The following is a 22,711-nucleotide window of genomic DNA, read 5'->3' as shown; positions in this document are numbered from 1 at the left end:
TTCTGCTGTTGCTGCAGTGCACAGCAAGCACCATGCCTGCTCAGCTATCAGCAAAGAGCCCAAGCCGCTTTTTTTCTGAGCTACTGCTACCACCGTTTGCTTTCAGTTTATATACAGAACTTTGTCATTCCTGGCCTTTTCCACCATATGACCAGAGCACAAAATTTTATTATACTTAAAACTCACTTTAGGGAATGTTGTATAAATTCACCTTATATTCTAGGAAAATGTAAATGTATTTACTTTACGTATTCTCTCTATATACAAATGTACTGCTTTATATATTCTCTGAAGTATAAATACGTTTGCTTCCTAAGAAAAAAAAATCCTGCAACATCAGAAAATCACAGCTAAATATATATATACCATGGGCTCATCCGTATTTTTGAAAATGCTTTTTGTTTTGGAATGCTGGTTAATCTCTAGTTTATTGTATTTCAGCCTTCAAAAGGTCACAGGTTTTAACTCTTATACCCTTTGTCAATGTCAGTTGGTTCATAATAAACATTCATATTTGTTTTATGACCCAGACCAGCTGGTGGGTTTTATACAGGGTAAGAATGAGAAATCTGCAAAAACAAGTGATTCATCTTCATAATCTGCGTAGAGGCTGGAATCTTCAGTTGAATCTTAAAACTATTCAATTATTTGTTTGGGTTGCTGGGTTTACTTTTTTACTAGCATTGATTGGATGCAATCTTAAATATTTGGTACTTTTGGTAAGAGGGATTTATTTGACAATTGGAAATAGCTTTCCCAGCAGACAGCTTACTGGACTTTTTCAATTCGATACATGCTTGTGCTCTGCCATGATGGCAGAAGGGAGGACCTACTGATGTGCTCATTTGCTTTAAACTGTTTTCATTTTCTGTTGAAATCATTAAGAGTGACCTGAAGCATTGAAATAATGTGCAAGAAAGGATATACTTAATTTTGGTGTGGTGCTGTCAACAGACTTTGTTTTGAATCATTTACGGTGACAACTGCAGTGCATTCCTGTTGGTGGCCTGCGGTCCAGATTTGGTCTGGAGGACAAATCCATCTGGCTCACTGCAAGAGGCAGGGAACAGACGTTCCGGCAGCAAAGGTTGCCCCAACCACCGGACGCCTTCATCTGACCCAAACATCATCCAGCACGAAGTCAGCAGCTGTGGCTTCCACACCCTCTGCACAACATGAGGACATAGACTGAAGCCAAGTGTTTTTGCCAAAGCCACAGGGACCTGCAAAAATGAGGTACTTAGGGAGGTCTATGGGGGAAACACACGGCTGCTGAGGTTAGAACATGGCTGTAAGTTAATGCCACCTACTGGATGCTTTTGCGATAACAAAACCATGTATCCATTGGCCTCAGCCAAAGAAAAGCCTGTACAGCTTTGCCAGCAATGACAATTTGTGAGCTATGCCTGAATGGATAAGGGTCAGGAATGTACTGGAGGAGAGGACACAGAAGGGTTGCTTCTACAGGGTACACAAGTTTAACAAACCAATCCACTTAGGATGTTCCTTTTTGCAGACCTTTTAGAAGTCTCATGTTTGGAAGGCAGAGTTCATCCAAGTGAATTCTATCTCCATGCTCCCCATCACTCTCTGTCTTTTTGTGATATTTGCCTCATCTCGACAGAAGATTCCTGCCTATCAGGAAATCTGAAAGCTAAGTAACAGAGCAGACTGAAGGAGGTGCAGTTAACAAAGCCAGAGGAGCTGTACGGATTTATTCAAAGTAAGGATCTACAGCACAGCCATTTCCACAGAAGCCAGATAAGACTCCCAGAGAATGTCTACAAAGAGATTCATTCAGACATGCCCAAGCCGTCCCAGTGAGCAAGCATGGGTATCAACAGCAGCATATCTGCAAAAGCATAGGCTAATTGGCCCTGCCCAGAGGATATGTTAGCATGGGAAACATTGTGCCATGGCAGCCATGCTGATTCTGGTATCTGGCCATAACATCACTCAAGTGCCAAGATTGTTGTTCTTGTTATTTCCATAAATAACGTCCCAGTCCAGAGGCTGCACTTCTCCAAACACAAAACTTCCTGGTGCCCATAGAAGACACTATGAAAGGCTGAGGAACTATAAAAGCCAAACAACATTTCATGGAAGTAAAGCACCTTTGCTATGACAAAATGCAGATCCACTGTGAGAAGGTTATTTAGCATCCTGCAACTAAGAATATCTTGCTTTCGAGCTCTGTAAGTCAGATTCACTGACGGCATCGTCACCAATTCAAAACAAAAGAATATAAATTTAAATAGTAGTGAGTGAATAATCTCTTGCGTTCTTTTCAACTACAGCCTATACATGGTACATACTTTACTAAAAAATTGTTTTATGTGAAACAGTTCTTCACTGCACCTTCTGTCACATTCTGAATTATGGCACAATAGAAAAATCAATTAAAATTATTACTGAGCAATTCTTTATCTGCTTCAAAATCATCTTCATCCAGAAAAGATATTATTTCTACAGTGAATGAATTAGCCCTGCTGTTCTAAAATAGATTACATCTGAAATCCTTTAGCCTGCTTTACCTTCAAATGAAGGGTTAGCAACAAACTATAGGTTTTATGCAAACATAATATAACTATTTAGCATTACTCTAAAATCTAATCTTTAAGAACTTTTTTTGACTACGATCTCTGATCTTACTACAAATGACAAACTAACATTTCTTGTCTGTTGGCCTCCCTTCTCTGTACAAATCGAGATTTAAGTTGCTTATCACTCAGATCTCAGCCATCCTGGATTCAAAACCTCTGACTGGAAGAACAGTGGTGCACATGGATAGACACTGCATATAGCCAAACAAGCAGAGACAACAGTGGAACAAGGTTTTAAAGCACGGTGAAATTACCACACAGCTGAATTTCAGGGAAGTTTAGATACAGTTTCACAGTTTATGGTTGTTTTGTATTTCTCACCTAACTACAGAGGTATTATCTGTCCAATAACTGGGCTCCTGATGTGCTGAAACCACCACCTTGTCTTGAAGACCAAAGCCGACTGTTTTCTTCTCTGCTGTATCCCATATATCTACTTTCTCTTTTCTTATTCTTTGACTGTAAGGTCTCTGATGCCTTTTTATTCATTGTTTATACAATATTTACCACACTAGAGCTATAGTCCATGACTGTAAGCTAAGCACTACTGCAGCTCCATTAAATGAACAAACAAGAAAACCCCAAACCCAAAACAAAACTCTGAGCTCTCAGTGTTTGAATACTGACCTAAACTTTGAGACTTACATATGCTCTTTTTTCACTCTTACCGCATATTAGTGAGATTCAAGTAATACAAGCATTTATGGCACACCCTTAGAACAGTCACCTATAACTAACTTTTTCTAATTTACTTTCAAGTAATATGGGCTTGATTGATGGCGAAGAATATGAAAACAATAACAGCAATATTTTGACCATTTTCCTCAAAGATAGAAGTGCAGAATATAGGAAAAGTACATTTTCTGGAGAAAAAAGTAGCATTTCCATGCACACCTAATGATATAAAAGATCTCTTTAGATTTGGCTGAGAAGACCTTACAGCTTTGCATCTTACATAGCTATCTGAGACCTGTGACATGTAATGTCATACACTATGTTAAAGCCTTTACTATACAGAACCTTTCTGCACTGATACAAAGGCATTCATATTGGAACTGGCAATTTTTATATCCCAAAGTTTCATGAGGCTGTTAGAAAAAGTTCTAGAAAAAATACTCTCAGTTTATCATCTGAATTACAATACTACATACCATACTACGAAAACATCTTACACGCACTTTCTAAAGCCAAACTTTAAATGAGTTTTCTTTTACTTTAATGACTATTTTTTTATACCTCAGTTTTGTCTTATTTTAATTCTCAGAAATAAGAAGGTACCTTCAAAGTCCCCATCTCTGGCTTTTGCTGCAAGTTCTGAAGATGATATACTTTCTTGACATAAAGCACAGTCTTCCAATGCTGCATTCCTTAAACCCTGATTAACTGCAAAAGAAACCAAAAAGTACTTGAATTCTTATTTTTCCAGTTTGCACTAAAATGTTCATGTTAGGATTTCTAGGATTAGATTACAGTAGCATCTACATGTACCTTCTTATACTTCTTGCCTTTTCTTTGCCTTGGCACAAACAGTAATTTAAAAGTATCCTCTATTCTTTTTTGGAATGACAACAGAAATGAAAGACAATGTTATCACAGGACATCTAGTCCTCTCTTCCAGCAGTTTAGCTGCATCCTATATTTTATTTCCCAGTTCCTTACTTGGAACCTTCACAAAGAAATAGATTATGAGGACAGCCAGAGATTCCCTAGGTGAATAGTGCACATCAAATCACATAAATCAAGGAGAAACTTCATCCCATAATTTTGGTTATGCTTACTTTTGCCAACAAATTGTCCTTTTTTTTTTTTTTGGTAATAGTTCATCCATTAGAAATTATTCCAATTAAGTACTGTTGACTACCATATATTTCCTAGTGATAATTTTTTCCCAACTCCAGTTTCTTCATTGCTTTTATTTGAATGTTCTATGTTTTATTTGAATGCTCTTTGATCCTCTCATTAACAATTCAGTCCAAACCCTTTTTTTCTTGACCATGAAAAAACAGCCTCTTTTCATAGCAAAAAATCCTGCCACCATAAAAGGCTGGGTAAGTTTCAACCACAAGCAACAGAGGACCATAATGTATGTTGTGCATCATTCCACTGCAGGGTTGAGTTGGATTGGAGTTTTTTCTGCTAATTTTAACCAACTTTTATCTTAGCATTTCATGTAAAACCTCTAGGAAAACAGAAATTATCAATGCTTTTAAATGAAACAGGGAGAAGGGGAAAGGAAAAGTTTTCAATCATGAGGAAAGGGAGAAAAACAAGAGCTCTGATTGCCTTCAGATGCTAGGAGGTCTAATAACAACAAAGAACAAAGGTAATTGCAGTCTTGCTGGGATGACATGGCTATTTTTAGGTGAGTTAGCAGACTTTCCTCTTCAAAAAAGAAACAAATAAAATGGTGATACAGAAAAAAAAAGCTAGAAAAATTTTTCCTGTATTGGCTCATAATCTAGTTCTGGTTCCTTTATCTTAATTACCTGGAAATCAAAGTGGACATTTTTCTATTTTGAAGGCAAATTCAGCATTCACCAGTTAAGATGCCATTTTTACAAGACAGGCCAGATTTCAGCATCTTCAAAACATACTTGTCTTGGTAAACTAAACTGTGTCCATTGTGAAATAATACCTGGAAAACCCCAAAACCATAAAGCCCAAACTCTGCATACATTATATTATGACCATACTGGCTAGAAACACTGGTCCATTATCCATATAGATATGGAAATTTGCAGAAGCACTCTGAAAGCCTTAACTTTTTTAAAATTTGCTTTAGGACATACGCCTATGTACATATACTTCTACTGACTTCATCTTGTTTACAGTCTACTTCCATGACTTAAGCTTAGGTCAAATGACTGTGCAGTGAGCCCTGTCAGAAATTTAACAAAATGTTAAGGAAATTTTGCCAAATAGTTCATGGACCCACATGCAGCTACTAGCAGAAATTTATGATAGAAAAGAACTATTTAAATCTCTTCACCTTTCTTTTGCTTCTCCTTGTCTTCTGTTTCAGGTTTGGTTGCCATAACTTCAAATAAGGTCTTTAAGATACTTCTCAGATCACTAGCATAGTTTGTCTGCAGTTGGTCAGCAACACCTAGGAGTTTGAAAAAAAGGATGGAACTATTACTAGACTATTACTATTCACCAATTACTTAAATTTACGTATTGCTCTTTGTAATTGCCTCATATTTCTTCTTGAGGGGATTACTTGCTTATGTTAGTGATAAAAATTGCACATTTAATTAAACTAAATTACCATAATACCAAATCATGTTCTGGCCTTTATATTACCTGCAATTTGGTTTATATATTTTTCTTGTGCTTTTGGCAGAGAGAGAGAGATTCCGTTCATATCAATACATAACTGCTGGATCAGATTTTGTCCCTTTAAGACATAGAGCATCACCAAGAAAAAGGAAGCGCTACAAAATCAAACCTGTTGCGTGGCCAAACTCTTCATCACTATAGGTCTAAGATGTCTGCATTCTTTGATTCTGGAACTTGGTCTCCCTCAGACAACAGACCTCGCTAGACCAGTCTGCAACTTCGGCCCAAAACCAGAGTCTTTCGGCTATGTCATCTGTAGTCCGTTCTACTACCCTGTATCTTTGTGCATGTCAGAGAAAATAGTGAATAAGACTTACTTTCAGAACAAAAAGACACTCTCATACCTGAGATACAGACAAAAAGCCGGTGAATAAGATCATTGCTGCCATGAAATCTGGATCTGATCTTTTCTCTGGTGGCAATTTTAGCAGCCTGCAAAGCAAGCTGAATTTCTTCCTGATCAATGTCATCAGATGAACAAGAACTCGTCATTAAACTGCTAGTGGAGAAAAAAATATAAAGAAATAGTACTGTAAATCTTCATTTGGTTGTTCAGTAAATTGTAAAGGATTTATTACTCAAGCAATACTCTAGAGCAAAACAGAATAATTGCTGTAAATTCTTGTTGAAGTTAATCAACAGGCAATCAATCACCATAGTGTTTGATTTTCACTTTGTGCCATAGCTGCAGAACAACTTTTGAGTAGAAAATTATTTGTCTGTATTTTATTGTATTCCCCTTTACTGTTACAAAGTGTTGTGCCATTTTTCACATTAGCTTCCATTAAAAGCGCAGTCCTAAGACCATAACTGCAACAAAAACCCGAAAGGGGAATATCAGTCTGAAAATGAGTAGGTCAGTTCTGCAGTCAACTTAGAAATTAATGTAGAAGTTAACTTGAAAAAAATTTCTGAATTAAAATAGTGAGAGTCACTAGAATCCAGATATTACAGAAAAAATGGAAAGAAAGGTGATAAAATACAATTTGCATAGTAGAGCTAGATTACTCCCCTGATTGCTGAATGTCAAACTGTTGCAACAGAATGGCTCATCAACACCAAAGAGATTAAGATGTGTCACCAAATATCTACTGGAGACTTAAACCTTCATTTAAAAAGCCATACAGAGGGTCGCTTGCCATTTACACCTCTTTGTAAGAGGGGGAAAGCTTGGAAAAAAAAAAACCAGAGTCCCCTAAGAAGTTTTAGTGGGAATCCAGCTTCTTCAAATATCTGGAGTTACCTAAACTATTTCTAAATCAAGGTGCATTCAGAAAAGAAATACAGAGGGAAAATGTAGCACTTCTCCCACAAAAAAAAAGATCCTCATTTGGGAGTAGAGCACGGGATGAAATTACACTGAAGCTTTAAGGATTCATTGTGTTGACTGGAAGACATGCCTTCTTACTCTATCGTATTCAGAGACAGAGGAACACAAAACAATTTTTCCCTCAGATAGAAAAGAAATTCATCTCACCAACAACTATGAAAAAGTAGAATGTTTTACTTCTAACTCTATTTTGGCTGTACAAAACTCCAGCATTCTTTACTATACAGACAACCACCACGCTAAAAAAAAAAAAACAAAAAACAAAGTATGTTATTGGTAGATACATAGCACGATGAAGGAAATAATTTCTGGTACTATTTGAGTTCAGCCTGTTTTTATTAGGTGCTTATGCATTCACCACCTTGCAGATTCAGTCCCTATGACAGTATGCATCAACAGTTATTGCAGGTAAGACACATAGGTAACATTTACAGAAATAATATGAAAATAATTATAATCAAAGTTTTGTGGGATATGATTTTGAAATTCTAATTGAGAGCTACAGAGGTAATTCTTAAAAATGCAAAAATAAATTTATTAGACCACACAATTTTCAAATCCCTAGTGAAAACAGAACTGAAAATAAATACATACTAGAGATTAGGTACTGATAGAAATATCAGTGGAAAATGGATAGTTTGGGTACCTTAACTGGCTTCCCATTACAAAGAGTAAAGACTAGGCTTGCAAGAATTTCATTTTTGTTTATATTTTTATCTATTGCTATTAGCAAAAGCATGTAAAAAGAAGTTACTTTTATGTTTACAGTTCCCCTCAGTGACACTGCTAACTAAATTTATTAAATATACTGAGAACCGAATGAGAATTCTCTCTCCCTCAATTTTTCCCTTGTTCTTCCATAGTGGATAAACAATACACTTTCCACAATAGTGTGGAAAGGTCTGTGGTCATGACAGTGAAAAGGTCATGTATGATGGTGACTTATGAAGCAATAAACTGCTAAAGTTGGTAAGAGCCAGGAAGCGATCCCTGCTTCTCAACGGTATGCAGCTAAATCATTGCTCTATTTGCACAACTGTTCATATACCCAAATAAAGGGATTTCTGTTTGCTCCTAACTTGGCCAAAAAGGTTTACTTTTTTCCCCCCGTTTTTAAAAGAATTATCTCACAGTGATATACACATTTGCAGCATAAACTGCTCTTCAAGACAAGTATAGACCTAATGACTGGAACAAATACAGTTTGTTTATATAGTCTTATTATGGCGGTCTCCTTGGAACTCCCAAACTAAGCAAAAACCTAAGTGCAGGGGAAAGAAGAGCTAGAGATTGAAGGATAACTCCCCTCCCTCCAAGACACGGTTGAAGAAATGTTTAGGAGCAGGGTGTTAAGTGGGCAGAGAGCTGTGAAAACTGCCTTTCAAGAATAAAAAATACTTAATCCCTTACAGTTTTGGAGAAAGAAAGGTTTATTCCACCCTTCTGAACAAGTTCTAGCTCTAATAATAATGTTCACCATTGAAAGTCTCCTCCTACGTCCAAGGGAAACGATTTTACCTACTGCTGGTCCAGATTATTCTATGCTAGTTTTTGTGACGAGTCTTTAAGACCAGTAATGTCCCACCACAAGACTGGCTGTTTTTTTCATATGCAATCCCTAGCACAGAGCACATATGAACTGTTTTGGCATTGTGTGATGAAAGGTCAGCATGTATAAATACACACATTTATAACATACACTTAAATGCAGAGAGCCATACGCAAAATACAGTATCCATACAAACACATTCAGAAAAGAGGGTATTTTGTATTCAGGACTGCTGATGCCACTGCAAAGAGAAAAGCGAACATTCCAGAATAATTTAAACCTGGATCTAAGAATCGCTTCAGAATCAGAAAGAAACAATTACTCTGCCTTTACCAACAGGACCAAGTCAGATTTAGGCAGAAATGACTGTCAGAGAATGACTAATGACCATCTGTTCTTTACTTTAAAATATATTTTCTCTACAAGAATGTAACTACAAAATAAATAGTGTAGAGGCAGTGAGAAATACTGTAAGGACAGAAACAGAGCAATTAACCATTTCATGTAAATAGTCAGAAGAGCCAGCTTTTCTTATAACAGGGTATCCCAAACAGCAGTGAGTGCATCTATGCAAGTATTAAAGATTCTCTTGACTTTTAAACTGACATTATAGAAAACAAACCTGAATTTTGACCTGTAGAGTTCAACTTATTTGATGTCCAAATTATTCTTACAAACAAGCTGGTTTTGTAATTCTATAAGGAATACCACTTCTGCTTGATTATCTAACTCACATAATTTGGATGAAAATTCTCAGCTGATACCAGATGTGTAGGAAGCATTTTACTGACATCAAGAGATTATACTGGGATTTGGAAGGTTTCAGTGCCAGCACCTGCAGAATTGACTACCACTGCAGAATAAGCATAACCATACTTCAGTCCAAAGTAGTGAGAGAGGTTTCCTCATTTTTTTCAGCTTCTTGGTTGAAGAAAACCCTGCATTACCCAAGGAATTAGGTTGAAAAGAAAATAATAAACGTAGAGATAAGACCAAAATAAACATGGAATTACCCTTGCTAAATGTTTATCATATAAATGCTTATCATGTATTTATTTTTCATACTGTGAAAACACTGCAAAGTTATTATGTCTGAAGGTGAGTATCAAGAAGGAAGACTTTATGTCAAAGTTTGATTCCAAACAGTAAAACTGCTTATACATTATAAAGGAACAAATACCCTCTGGCAGATGCAATAAATCAGCTTTTTACCTGACTTGGCTAGCATTTACTTAATAATTTTAAATGACTCTTCATTTATCATGTTATAAGACTAGTTATCCTCTTTCAGCATTTAAATATGTATCTCTAGAAAGGACGTTTAGTCTTAAAGCTTGTCTGTGAAATTTAATTATCTACGAACAAACAAAACCCAGTGCTGTCACTGCATATATCATCACCTTTCACTTGTGGAACCAACATGCTTTACAGCTTTTAAGTTCCAAAGGATATCTATAGCCAGGTTAAGTAGTAGTATCTATACATAATGGAAAACAAGACTGTGGAACAAAAAGGTTATGACTGACATTTGCAGAAGTTGCCAGGTGTTTCACGTAACCATCTGTGATACCTTAGGCCTTGCGCTGAATGCTGCTGAGCATTGACACTCATCCAAAAAGACTAAGAGCAGCAAAGTCTCAAACTGAGCAATCAAAATCAATGGATTCAAAATTATTCCAAATTTAAATCTGCTACATTTGGCCTCAGATATAGTCAGTGACATTAGAAATCTGTAGCTACTCACGGATGTTTTCTTCTGAATTTGTCTAGAAGCATTTGTTTCATTAAACCTGAAATCTTATTGAATTGAATGCAGAATATACAAGATTCTCTCAAAGAAATTCCCATTAGTCACAAACTCCCAAGGCTGCATTAAATATAAAACAATAGCAAGTAAAACGAATTTAAAAGGTCACTGTATAGAATATACAAAGAAATCAACCGAATTATCCTGATTTCAAGAGAGTCACAAAAACTTCTAAAATGATTGGTTTTAGAAATCTTAGACTAAAAGCAACAGGTGGCCATGTCTAGCAAAGAAGAAAATCACCCCATATGTCTACTCTACTCTGTATGATGCAATAACATTACCAATTTCAAAAGGAAAGACCACCCTCTACATTTCTGATTTCAGGCAATGCCTTTAATCATGACTAATTTTCACGTACAGATCTCAGAAGATTGTTGGCAATGCTTTTAAATCAAGAGGGATCAAGTTCCAGTGAGACAAATTCATCCCAGCTAAGTGTCTAAGAGCAAAACACTTGTAAATTCTACAAGCAACATGACACATTTACTAGAAAAATGTCAATATAGAATTCAGGGACTTCCCTTACTCCATTTATACTATACAAATACCTGGGATATCAGTGGTTTCTATTCGCTTTTTCTGGAAATCTCCAGTAAACTGCACAAGCATAGGTAGAAGTAGCATGCAACATTAACTGCAAACTTAATTTAACTGCAAACCTTAGTGGACTGTATGTGTGCATTACTTCTGCGTACCTATACGAACATATGTCTACCAGTAGAAGTTCCCTTTTGCTTCTTGTTTCCCATACTATAAAGCAATCACGTTAGTAGTTTCATATAATCTTTTTCTACATAATCATTTCATTTCCCTGCCCCAAGAAAAATCCCAGAGTGGAGCACAGTTTCTTTGCTTACAGTTCCAAGCTCCTTTCTGCCAGCAGTCAGCCCAAATCTCTCTCAAGGCCACACTCTTACTGTTTCTGTAACTAACGTTTGGTGCCTTTTCTTCCTGCCTTTTCTTTTGCAGCACCTCTTTTTTTTTGGTTACTCTCACAAGAAACGCAATAAACAGTGCGTAAATATCCCTTGGTTTCTAACATGTACCAGTGTTGATGATACGGTTGGGAGGAAACCTCCTATTATTTTATGTATTCAGTTAAATTAATGAAATTAATGCCTTCTTACAATTATTTTAAGTGAAGGGGGGGTGCACACTCAATTTTAGAATCATTCAAACCAAATTCAGAATATGTTTTCTTATTTGGGGAGTAGGACATAGTTATTTAATTAAGGACTATATTTTAATGAATGAGCCCAAAAGCTATATTTGATTGGACTAAGAAAAGCTTTAATTCAGAAATTTTTTAACTTTTTAATCATAATATTTTATTAGGTCAAGAGGATTTTTGTATACAATCTCTTAGATATTTTCTCTTTATTTTAAGAGAAAAGGATAAAGAAAAAAAATCTTACAATGTTTCCAGTTCCCAGGGTTTCAAAACTTGCAGATGCAGATCCCTCTAGCAGGAACAATTTAGCTAAGCACCACCGGAAGAAGTTGAACTCTACTACACTACACTGTTACCATTTTCATTACTAAAGCCCAGTTCCAGACACTTTAGGACACGTGCGAGAAGCCCCATCTGCTGTCAACCTTTTGAATTCCACAAGAGCAGAAGCATTTTTCATACACCGCAAGATTTGCAGAAGCCCCTTCTTAGCTTTTTTGCCCCAGCTGAAGCGGGGAAGAGGTTAAAATAAACAATTTGACTAATGATATTAGCCATATGTCCTAAGCGATATCTTTAATCAGGAAAACTTCCTTAGCATTAAAGACTATTAAGTTTGAAATCAATAGGAATGTCTGCTCCAGACCCTGGCAGCTTTGGCAGCTGCCCGCTCCGTTGGAAGAGCAGCTTCATGACTCCTTCCTCAGCCCTTCCCATCTCAGACTGCAGAGCTCTCTTTGTATGTCATGTTGGACTTCCAAAAAACACAGGTGTTGAAGCAGCATGTTGCTAAATTACTGTAAGAAACTCTTCTTGGATAACTGTGCTATGGCAATGCCATGCTGGCTTATTCAAACTCATTGCCACACTGGCTTGTCTTTTCAGAAGAATGGAAAAATTCTCTGCTCCGAGCAGAAATTAAATAAAACAACACCGCAAGTCCAAGAATTACCAACTTCCTTTGACATAGCTATTTTGTTCATTATAGATAAAATTTCTATAAATATAAATATGAACAAATAACTTAAAGCATTATTAATCAATGAGGCTGCTTTCTTACCATCGAGTTGAATGTCAGACACTTGCAAGGCACCATATTTACTGTATTTCTTAAAATTAAAACTAAAAAGGGGTAAAATTTGCCAGACAAAGGATATTGGAAAATTCAAGAAAAAATATAAATGAAAATATAACAAAGTAGAATTGCTTAGGTTCTATTAAGATTTTCTCCATTCCATCATGACATTGTTATCTTCTAATACTTTCTTGTAATCAAACACACATTTAAAGCTCTCAGAAACATTCTGTCATGCTGCAAAATAAATAATATGAGATTAGAGCACAGAAACACACTTGAAAAATAATCTCAAACTGGAAAAACTGAAAGTGAAAACCAGAAACAGTTAAGAAGTTAGGAAGGAATGGTATATAATGCCAGCTCTAGCATCTAATAAGGGAATAGAAACATCTCAGTCCCAGCTTTAATCACTTATCCTCAAACCAGAAGAACCTGATACAGGATGGATAGAACCTGGATACCTGATGCAGGATACAAAACCTTCCAAGGGGAAGGAGGCATTTCATACAGCTCCTCAATGTTCTTTGTGTTATTCAAGAAGCTATACTGTATAGTATAATAAAAAGTGAATTAATTTAACATCCAACTCCATTAAAAGCTCTCTTGAGTTGCAGCTCCTGTGTGTGGCAGGCACAGTGATGGAGAAGCAGCACTGAAAACCATTTTTCACCAAGAGGAACTCTGAGGGCTAGGGAAGTTCATTAGTACATTTTTGTGTGGCCTCCATGAGTTCCTTCAAAAAGTAATACAAAACAATCAGCTGAAGCATTAAAACATCTTAGGGTCTGGGAGAATCCCCCAGGAATTCTGTATCCAGCCATGGGAGTCAAAGTTGAGAAAGACTAATTAAACGACTAAGTGGAACCTTAAAATTTTAATTAGAAAAGGAAGCTTTCTCTTCAGTTTTCAACTACAATGCTGTTGTAAGTAGGAAGAAATCTTTTTCTTAAACATAATTGTGCTTTTACAACATATCTTGGTTATAGGCATTGCAAGAACTCTGCAAAACTGTGATTTTAATTATTACACATAATCTCAAAACCCCTAAACATGCTACTGTAAGGTTTTGGGGAAAAAAAAACTGTAGAATAAAATCAAATTTCTGAAAGCTGTTAAATTTGTGCTACTAGTAGCATAGGGAACACCAAGTGACATTCAACAACAGATTTTACACATCCTTAAAATGAACATAATTATAAATGTGACCAAATTACTAAAAATGAAAATCAGAAGTGAGCTACGTAGACAAAATAACACTAACTGATTACTATCACTCTCTGTCAGTCTCATGCCAGATGATATGCCAGCTAGGATACTGCCCCAAAATGGTGTCTTCTAGAGTGCCGAGCAATTTTGCTGGAACAAATTTACTGCCTCTGCCACTGATTCTAGCCAGCTTAATGTATTGTCGTATTTCACTTAATTTACATAGAGAGGAACACATTTTATATTTAATTTACTTCAACCATATTAGACGTTTTAACTCTCTAAATACAAAGTTCACAGTTTAAATAGGGAAAGACCAAAGTTTCACCTTCCCACTGTAATAAGCACTTATTAACAAGTAGTTCACACAAGACACTTGGGTCCTTGAGGAAAAAAAAAAAAAAAGCCTACATCAGTCACTTGTTACTGAACACAAAGCCATGCATATAATATATATGCTATAGATAGATAGATAGATTGATTATATCCATACAGTCTATCTGGAAATTTTACCTTGTGACATTTTCTAAAGGGGAACACAATAGTTTACAAAATACTGCACCATTTGGAGATATATTTTTTGTCTTGCAGGCTCAGCTGTAAGCTCCTGAAAACTGGTACCGAAGAACAAGTGAGGCACGAACACATCAAGAAGAATCCTGCTGGTGAAGAACCATAGACAGCTGCTTTAGTCACATACGTCTAGTTGACTAAAATCATAAGCAAAAGCTGACAGACCTTATCAACACTGACTTTTTTTTTTGCTGGTACTGCTCAGCTGGTTGTTGGGGCAAAGGATGTAGCAGAAAAGCAAAAAGCTTCTACGCTGCAGCCTGTTTATGATGGTCTCTATCAATATGCATATTAATTGCTCTCACACCACTTGAGTGACAGAGCTCAACAAAACAGCATAGACTCACAATGACTAAAACATATATAGGCAGTCTGCAGTTCAAAATCATCAGGCAGCATCTATTTTAGATGTCATGCTGATTTTTCTCAAGGTATAACACCCTTTTCTCTTCCTGCAGCTCTTCTCACTGAGCTCTGTTTCCATGATTCCAGTATAGTACATGCAAAGCAATTACACCAGCCTTTTTGCAATTATCAGCCTTCTTTCCGTAAAGAGCAGCTCTACAGAGAAAGGGGAAAGAAAACTGTAAACAGTAATGCATTGGCCAAAACAAAAATGATGGTACCAAACATTAATGAAGAATTAAACTGTTGTTTTGTATAGCTTAAACAAATCTGACCAGGATAACGGTAAAACGGCAGGAGAGAAGATTCAGGACACATCTGACCAGGTAGGCTGTTACCTGATCACCCAGCAAAGCCATCACTGGCACATTTGGTGTCCTCCACACTATTCAGTTCCCAGGAGTAGCTGTGATTCATTTATAAAACTGGTGGGCATATAACCTGTGCCATAGCACTGACAGCACAGATCAACGGATAGCGCTGGACTATGACATGAAAGAACTGATCTCTATTCCTCGTACAGTTAAGAGTCCTGCTGGGTAACTGAGTTACTCTTCCTTCTTGCATCCCCTGTGAAGCACCAAGTTCTAACGATGAAAAGCACAGTATAAAACCCGTTTTTGTATGAAACTGTTCACCCACAAGAACTGACTGGCAAGGTAGCTTCAACAGTCTCTTCCAGAACACCCTCTATTTTCGAAGCAGACAATCAACATTTCACCTCTTTCTCTTTTACATACTAAGAGACAGCTTTCTTCTCCTTCTTTCACATGTGTGTGTTTAAACTAACAGGGATCTATTCAAAATATGTTAGACAGCAAGCTATTCCTGCAGCTGTATCCAGCAGCCAATGAGCCAGCGATCAGCTCACACACAGGCAGATGCAGATATTCTAGCAGAACTAGCACGATAAATAACCCACTCTAACTGCTGGCAGAACCTCACTGCTTTGGCACAGGCTCAAGTCACAGTACACTTTAGATACTTTCTTTTGCAGACTGTAGTTAATATAGGCTAAAATTTCACCACTAATTTTTCTAAATGCCTAAAATTGTAGAAAAAATACTGCAAAATGCAGGCATTTAAACAGAATGACAAAAAAAAGCTTGCTAGCTGGGAAAGGCATCTATTATACCATTAAAGTTACTATTTAAAGTTATTATTTACAGTTAAACTTATTATTCTTTAGTTCATCATGATCTTAAAATGAAGATGTAGGCTTTACAATGTTCCTTAGGCAGGCAAAAGCCTGAATACAGATTCATGAATATTTCTTCTTCCCTTATATCATCTTAGACAAAAAAACTCCAATGAGGCTTGAAATCAGCTCATCGTAACCACCTTGTTCTTCTGCTCTCACACTCTTCATTGCCAAAACAATGTTTTTTATGCCATTTTCCAGTGCCAGTCTTTCAAAGCACTTAAGTTCCTACATGGCTTTAAGCACATCAAATCATCTCATTCAGTTAGCATACGAACAGTCTTCATTTCAGTTTCAACCCAAATTACTGGCTCTGTCAGGATCTTGCCCAATAATATTCATGCATGTTGAAAGCTGAGGGACAAAGAGATTCCTGAAAATACAGTCAAATTTTAAAAGCTACTGTTCTTCATACAGAAATAAAGAAACTACATCTGACATTGCAATGGACAAAGTAGCAGCATTATATTTTATTGCTTTATCTGCCCATTTATAATTCAATAAAATTATATTTATATTAAAAATTGTTCTAAAAACCATATTTATAAAAAGATATCTGTAAAAGGAAAAAACAAATGGACTGTTTTCTGGAGTTAATAAAAAAAATGGACCAGTTGCTGCTTCCCTGCTACAGTTACAAACATCTCAACTCCACTTGAGGCAGTGGTATTATTCCACATTCACTTTGACTCTTGCGAGTCTGTATAAAAATCCAGTTTCTCTGAAGCCTTCTGAAATAAATGGAAAACATTTACTCTTCACTGATAAAGCTAACTACTAATATGGTCATCTCAAATCTGAATACTGCTTAATGAACATTTTGCAAAAAAACAGCTTCCAAACAGGGCTGAACATTCAACTTCTTGACAATCAGATCTCTAAAATTAGAAGAACCTTCTACACAGATCAGCTACCAATGAAATAATCAAACTTCCCTTAGCAAATCCACTTTACAGTCCTCTATATCATCTTTTCAAAGTGACTGTGCTCTAGAAACTTCCAGCAAAGTTTTAAAATGTGTTTTTCAAATCACCGCGTGAGCACAATCAGTGCTCAAAGTATATAATCACAGTTCTGATTTAAGCCTGGAAATCTTTGGCCCAGATGAGTTTCAACAAACTAGACACTCAGCTGAGGTTTCTGCTTTTCTCCATTGACTAAACAGGGAACCTAGAGCAAAAAGACCCCTCATTTAGATATATCAGGCACCTGAAGTTAGGATGGATGAATCTAGCACTGGTTGATGATAGAACAAGTCTAAGGCAGTAAATCATGTGCTGATTTGAAGCAGTTCTCTTTAACAAGACCCTGCAGTCCCAAGAGCTCTTCTCTCTCAGTAAAAACCAAAATGGCAAACAATGACATGTGGCAGAAAGTGTTCTCTGAGATGCAAGGAGGGGGAATTTTCTCCCAGTTCTCCATTTGGAAAACAAGAAATGTGTATGCATGTAGAATTCCATCTATACTATAATCCATTGTTTCAAAACCATTAAATCTGTGCTAGATTCAGCCTCAGTATTGCTTATCTACTTTAATTTGCAATGATTATTATAACAGCCCAAAGCAATTGCTTATGACTCACAGGAGGTTGAAAGGCCAAAAGGCGGCATTTTAAGAATTCTATGTTCAGTTAATTATTCTTCAGATAAAATTGCAAATGTTACATTTAAATTTCTAATTTTTGTTATTAAGATTACAAATGAAAGCAACAAGAAATAAAGAGACAAAAATGCTACAATGCCATATTTCAGAGAAGAAAGGAAAAAAATATCAGGAAAACAGGTATTATTTTGAAATGCACATAACATCACGGAGAATTTAGTTATTTCAGAAAAGAACATTTTGTAGAAATATTTGCAAGGGACATTCTTGTCCACTATATTTTCCAAGGAAAGCCAAGCTCCTACTCAAAGACCTTGGAGTTGTGGTAGACAAATGATAAAACTCTAGAGAAGTTGGTTAAAAGCTAAAAGAAAACTCTTTAGATAATAAAAGATAAAAGGGCAGAGGAATACCTTAAAAAACAAACATATTCTAAATTGTAATACAAACAGATGTACTGAGAGGATGCAGAGCCAAATATTATATACGTATGCACACAGCTCTAGAAAGCTGCTTCACTGAACCAGTCAGACTTTTGAGCTTTTTTTTTTTTTTTAAAACTATGTAGTATAGATGTTTCAAAGGGGAGGGGTGCTCATATCAGTATAGTTAAGCAGGCACTTAAATGTTTTATTGGACCATAAACTACATGAGCTAGATCTCCAGTAATGTTAATCAGATATAGAATAACAGGCAGCTTAGATTTCTTAAAAATGACACTCAGGAATGATGCAGTGAAAAAGTTTAGTTGGCAAAAGCACAAAACACATGCAAATACAGCCTTATAAATCAAACACTCAAAAAAAATCTGAAAAGAGGAAAGAGATCTAATTTGCTTAAGCATCAAGATATTTTAATACAGTGGCATGTACAATACTAACATAGGAAAGGATTAAAGAAAGGCCTGGAAAAAAGGTCATGCACCTCACAAAGACTTATTTACTCTCACTGCTCCAGTGATACCTGACGAGCAGCTGAGGTTTCCTCTAACTGCCCATTCCGACAGCCGTGGGGGAAACAGGGTTTTTTGATGTCTGAGTATTTAGCAGAGGGCAACTGTTGCACACAGCAATATTATTTTTTGTTCAAAGAACACTCAAAAGTGAATGTATTTCAAAATTAAAACCACAAAAAATAGTTTTAATTGCCTCTTTCTGAGAAAAGATGTAGGCTGTCAAAAATGCCCTTATTTGCCTTTTAAAAATATGGAAATCATTAGAAAGATTGAGCCTAAAGATGGGCACATCCTAAAAAAACAAAAAACAAAAAAACCCCAGACATTATATGTAACACTACTTCTGCCATTATTAGAAAAGACCATTTGCCTTCTCTTTCAATCCCCAAACCTGTACAAACTTCTGAATTCCTGAGCTAAAGTGCTGGATACAGATACAGAGATGAAAGAGGGAGGACAAGGAGGAGTGGAAGAAGATCTAAAACTACCTTGACTGAAATTGTATCTATCAGGGTAATAATGTTTCTGTGCATATATTAAAAAATGCGAAAGAACTATTTTAGTAACATTTTTCTGCTGCAAAATTTATTCCTCTATTAAGTACTCAGAGCATAATTAATTGTGAAGTTAAAACTCTCATGCGGGTTTAGAGGGTGAGAATATAAACTAGTATTCTTAACAATTTTGGCATACAACACTGTGGAAATTACATTATGGTTAATTGGGATGCTTCCCTTATTTTACTAAGCTGAAATGAAATGGCAATATGGTATCTAGAAAGCCAAGTCCTAGCTATGTACAAACATTCAGTACATTTTAAGCTAAAGTCTGAAGTCTCTCTTGAAGAAATGCTAAACGGACAAACAAAAGTGAGATCACTGACATATCATATAATTCATTGCTATATACATCAAAACTTTTCTGTAAATAGTTGACTTTCAATTGTAACAGCACTGAAGAAAACTGCGAGAGAAAAAAAAAGCATCTGCTGTTCGAAAGGAAGAATAATCAGAAGTGTTGCTGTCACTTGTTTGTTAATTCAATGAAAATTTGTAACCAACCATAACCCAATGCAATTAGTCAAATCTGACTATGAAGGGATGTTATTACCTCAGAGCGTATATGCTGGAGAGACTACATGTAGTGACAGAAACACTCTCATAGTCACTGCTGGAGATGGAGCTGAGGGGGGAATCACGTAAGCCATCCTGAGAACTGAAAAAACATATGGAAACAAAATGAACCGCTGAAGAGAACAAAGGTAAAAACAGAGCACTGTGATAACTCATGGATTGTAAACTATCATACAGAAGTAAGAGTAAATTGACAGTTACATTTTTGTTCTTTAGGAAATAATACATATCTATTTTATATTACCACCAAAAGGACAGACAATTTGGCAAAATCAATGGGCACATGCCTTATAAAAATCTTCAATTTAAGTCATAACATACAGTTAAAACATTCAGGAAAGGATCAAAAGGTCTTACGATTGCATAGGGTATAGATGGAATAGTGTGCCCCATGCAGTTAAGTGTGGCCTAATTTTATAACAAAGACATAAGATCACTGGAAATTCATAAAATCACTATGTGCTTCAGGCCTAGACAGCCTAAAAAAATAAACTTCAAGAACTTCTGAAATATCATGACAAATTTGATCCAAGTTTCCACAGAATGAGGATGAGAAGGAGAAAGTCCACAAGACAGCAGAAAGCAGACTGTTCAGCAAAAGAAAGGGGGATAATACAGCAACCCCCTGATTTGACCAGTCCCTGCAATGCCATGCATATTCCTCAGATGTGCGCCTTAGGCCAGCCATGAAGTAGCAATCCCATGGCAAACCACCGACACTTCGTTAGAGCAAATCTACTGGCTACTAAATAAAATGAATAATTTAAATGAATGGTTATCAACTTTTCCCTGTCATCCCTGGGCTAATGCAAATAGCATCTTTAAATATTACATCATTTTAGATCCTACATCATATTATCAACATAAATTAGGATTAGAAGATTAAAAATAGTTTCATAAGCACTACAGACCTGTCTCGGAGAGACCAATTTTTAATGTTTCAGTAACAATTTACTGCTCAGCTACTGGAAATTCCACAGGCTGAAGAAAAATTATAATAGGAAAAAATGGAATCTTGAGCAAATATATGAAAATTGTGCTGGTTCTAGGCAGTGCAGAAGAATCACTAGAGCCTGCTGAACTGAAGTGTTCAGTCAGTGGAAATCTTTGGACAATGCAGAGAGAAACCTAAGAAATATTTTTAGTTAAAAGAAATTTAATTATTTAGATTAGGATTTTTTTTTTTAATCTTACTCCTCTATGACTACTAGTAGATTTCTTACACTATTCTGATTTGAAAGAGAATGTTGGCTACATATTCAAACAAGCTATGTTTCAAATCCTTTTCCTCTACCAAATTTACTATTGTAGCTATTTTTGTGGCTAGAAGTCTGGAAGAACACTTGAGGGGAATTTTCCAAAGTGGTCTATGGAAGGTATGTGCTCTAATCCCTTTAAGAAATAACAGGATTTGTTTGCATACCTCCTACTCATCACTTTGAAAATATATTACTTCATATTCCTCATTTTTGATTTCCAATTTGAAAATAAATCCTATGTGTTTAGCTGGAAAACAAATCCCAAGTGTTATGTTTTAGTTGAAAGAAGAGCTGTCGCAGTTGGAAAATAATTTATCGGACTTGAACAAAAATCTATTTAACTTTCATTCATTTTATATAATTTCCCTTGACAATTCTGCTCATTATGATGAGATACGTGCATTTAAACAAAGGCTTGCTCTTTTATAGCTCATCACCTTTACCTGTCCAACTTTGCAATATGGTCAGGCTACTAATATGTACTTTTACTGTGTTTTATGGCAGTTAAATGATGTAAAAAAAAAAATTAAAGTGCGATTTCACAGCATGATTGAGCAGAAGAAACTGTTGCACAAAGATGAAATTTATTGTTCAAAACAAAATAATCTTTGAACAGCAGAACCAGGCAGTAAGAACAACCAGCAAACTCAGCTTTTTCTTTCATTGCTGCCACCCCTTACTCCTTTCCCCCAGTTTCCAGTTTGGTTCCTAACAATCCTGCAAGCTGACCTGGGCAGTAACACTTGTTCTGAGATTTAAGGTCTCACGTTTGCTGTCCTTCAGTGCTTCTGTTAAGCTCTCCCTGATATATTTGAAATCTAGTCAAAACGTCTGTTACCAATGGTACACAAAACAAAATCATGAGACTATTTAAGAATATAAAATCAATTTATTTTCTTGGGTTCTGTTTTGAGAATTTGAGCTTTCCAGCTCTTTCTAACAACTAAAAGGGCCGGAACTTTCCCTACGCACGAAGAAGTCAAAGTTCTCATACAATTTTGGGAGCTAAATGCTCTAGGCTAAAAAAGAAAAAAACCTGTCTCTCTCGTTAAGAGCGGGTGACATTTAGCAACATTGTCGCAAGTCACAAAATCACTTTCTATCCTGAGCTGCTGTTGTGGAGTGTGCAGTACCAGTTAGAAAACACAAATATAAAGATGGCACATAAAGTGCTGGATCTTAATGGTAAGTAAACCTGAGAACTACCCTCAGGATATTCTTGGGCAGTCATTGAAAATGAACAGAAAAGACACCCCCAAACTTGTTCACCATCAAAATATATTTTACCTGAACCAAGTGCTAGCAGATAGTGATCTCCTGCTGACCGCTTAATGGCATTTTCCTTGCCTCTGTCATGTTGAGCCATAGCACGCTCTTTGGGCTATTAGAGGAGTTTATACAGTACTGTTTTCAGATGATGTGAAAGTAGAAACCCTTTCAACATGAGCTTCAGAACTAGCGCGCTGCACTGATACTGCTTGCAACAGCCTTCCTACC

General features: G+C 36.2%; 1 protein-coding gene across 1 annotated transcript in view; it reads right to left on the bottom strand.

Annotated features, from left to right (window-relative positions):
* ZFYVE28 (zinc finger FYVE-type containing 28) overlaps positions 1-22,711 on the bottom strand; it is a 164,129-nt gene that overhangs the window by 11,272 nt on the left and 130,146 nt on the right. The window contains exons 9-12 of the mRNA XM_067298298.1: positions 19,933-20,037; positions 6,287-6,441; positions 5,593-5,709; positions 3,882-3,986 (exon numbers count right to left, since the gene is read on the bottom strand). Of these exons, the coding sequence (XP_067154399.1) occupies positions 3,882-3,986; positions 5,593-5,709; positions 6,287-6,441; positions 19,933-20,037 (482 nt within the window). The remainder of the gene's footprint in view (positions 1-3,881; positions 3,987-5,592; positions 5,710-6,286; positions 6,442-19,932; positions 20,038-22,711) is intronic.

Source organism: Apteryx mantelli, chromosome 5 (assembly GCF_036417845.1).
Source record: "Apteryx mantelli isolate bAptMan1 chromosome 5, bAptMan1.hap1, whole genome shotgun sequence".
NCBI classification, from domain to species: Eukaryota; Metazoa; Chordata; class Aves; order Apterygiformes; family Apterygidae; genus Apteryx; species Apteryx mantelli.
The sequence above is the reverse complement of the archived record's forward strand: the minus strand, read 5'-3'. Positions and strand labels throughout refer to the sequence as shown.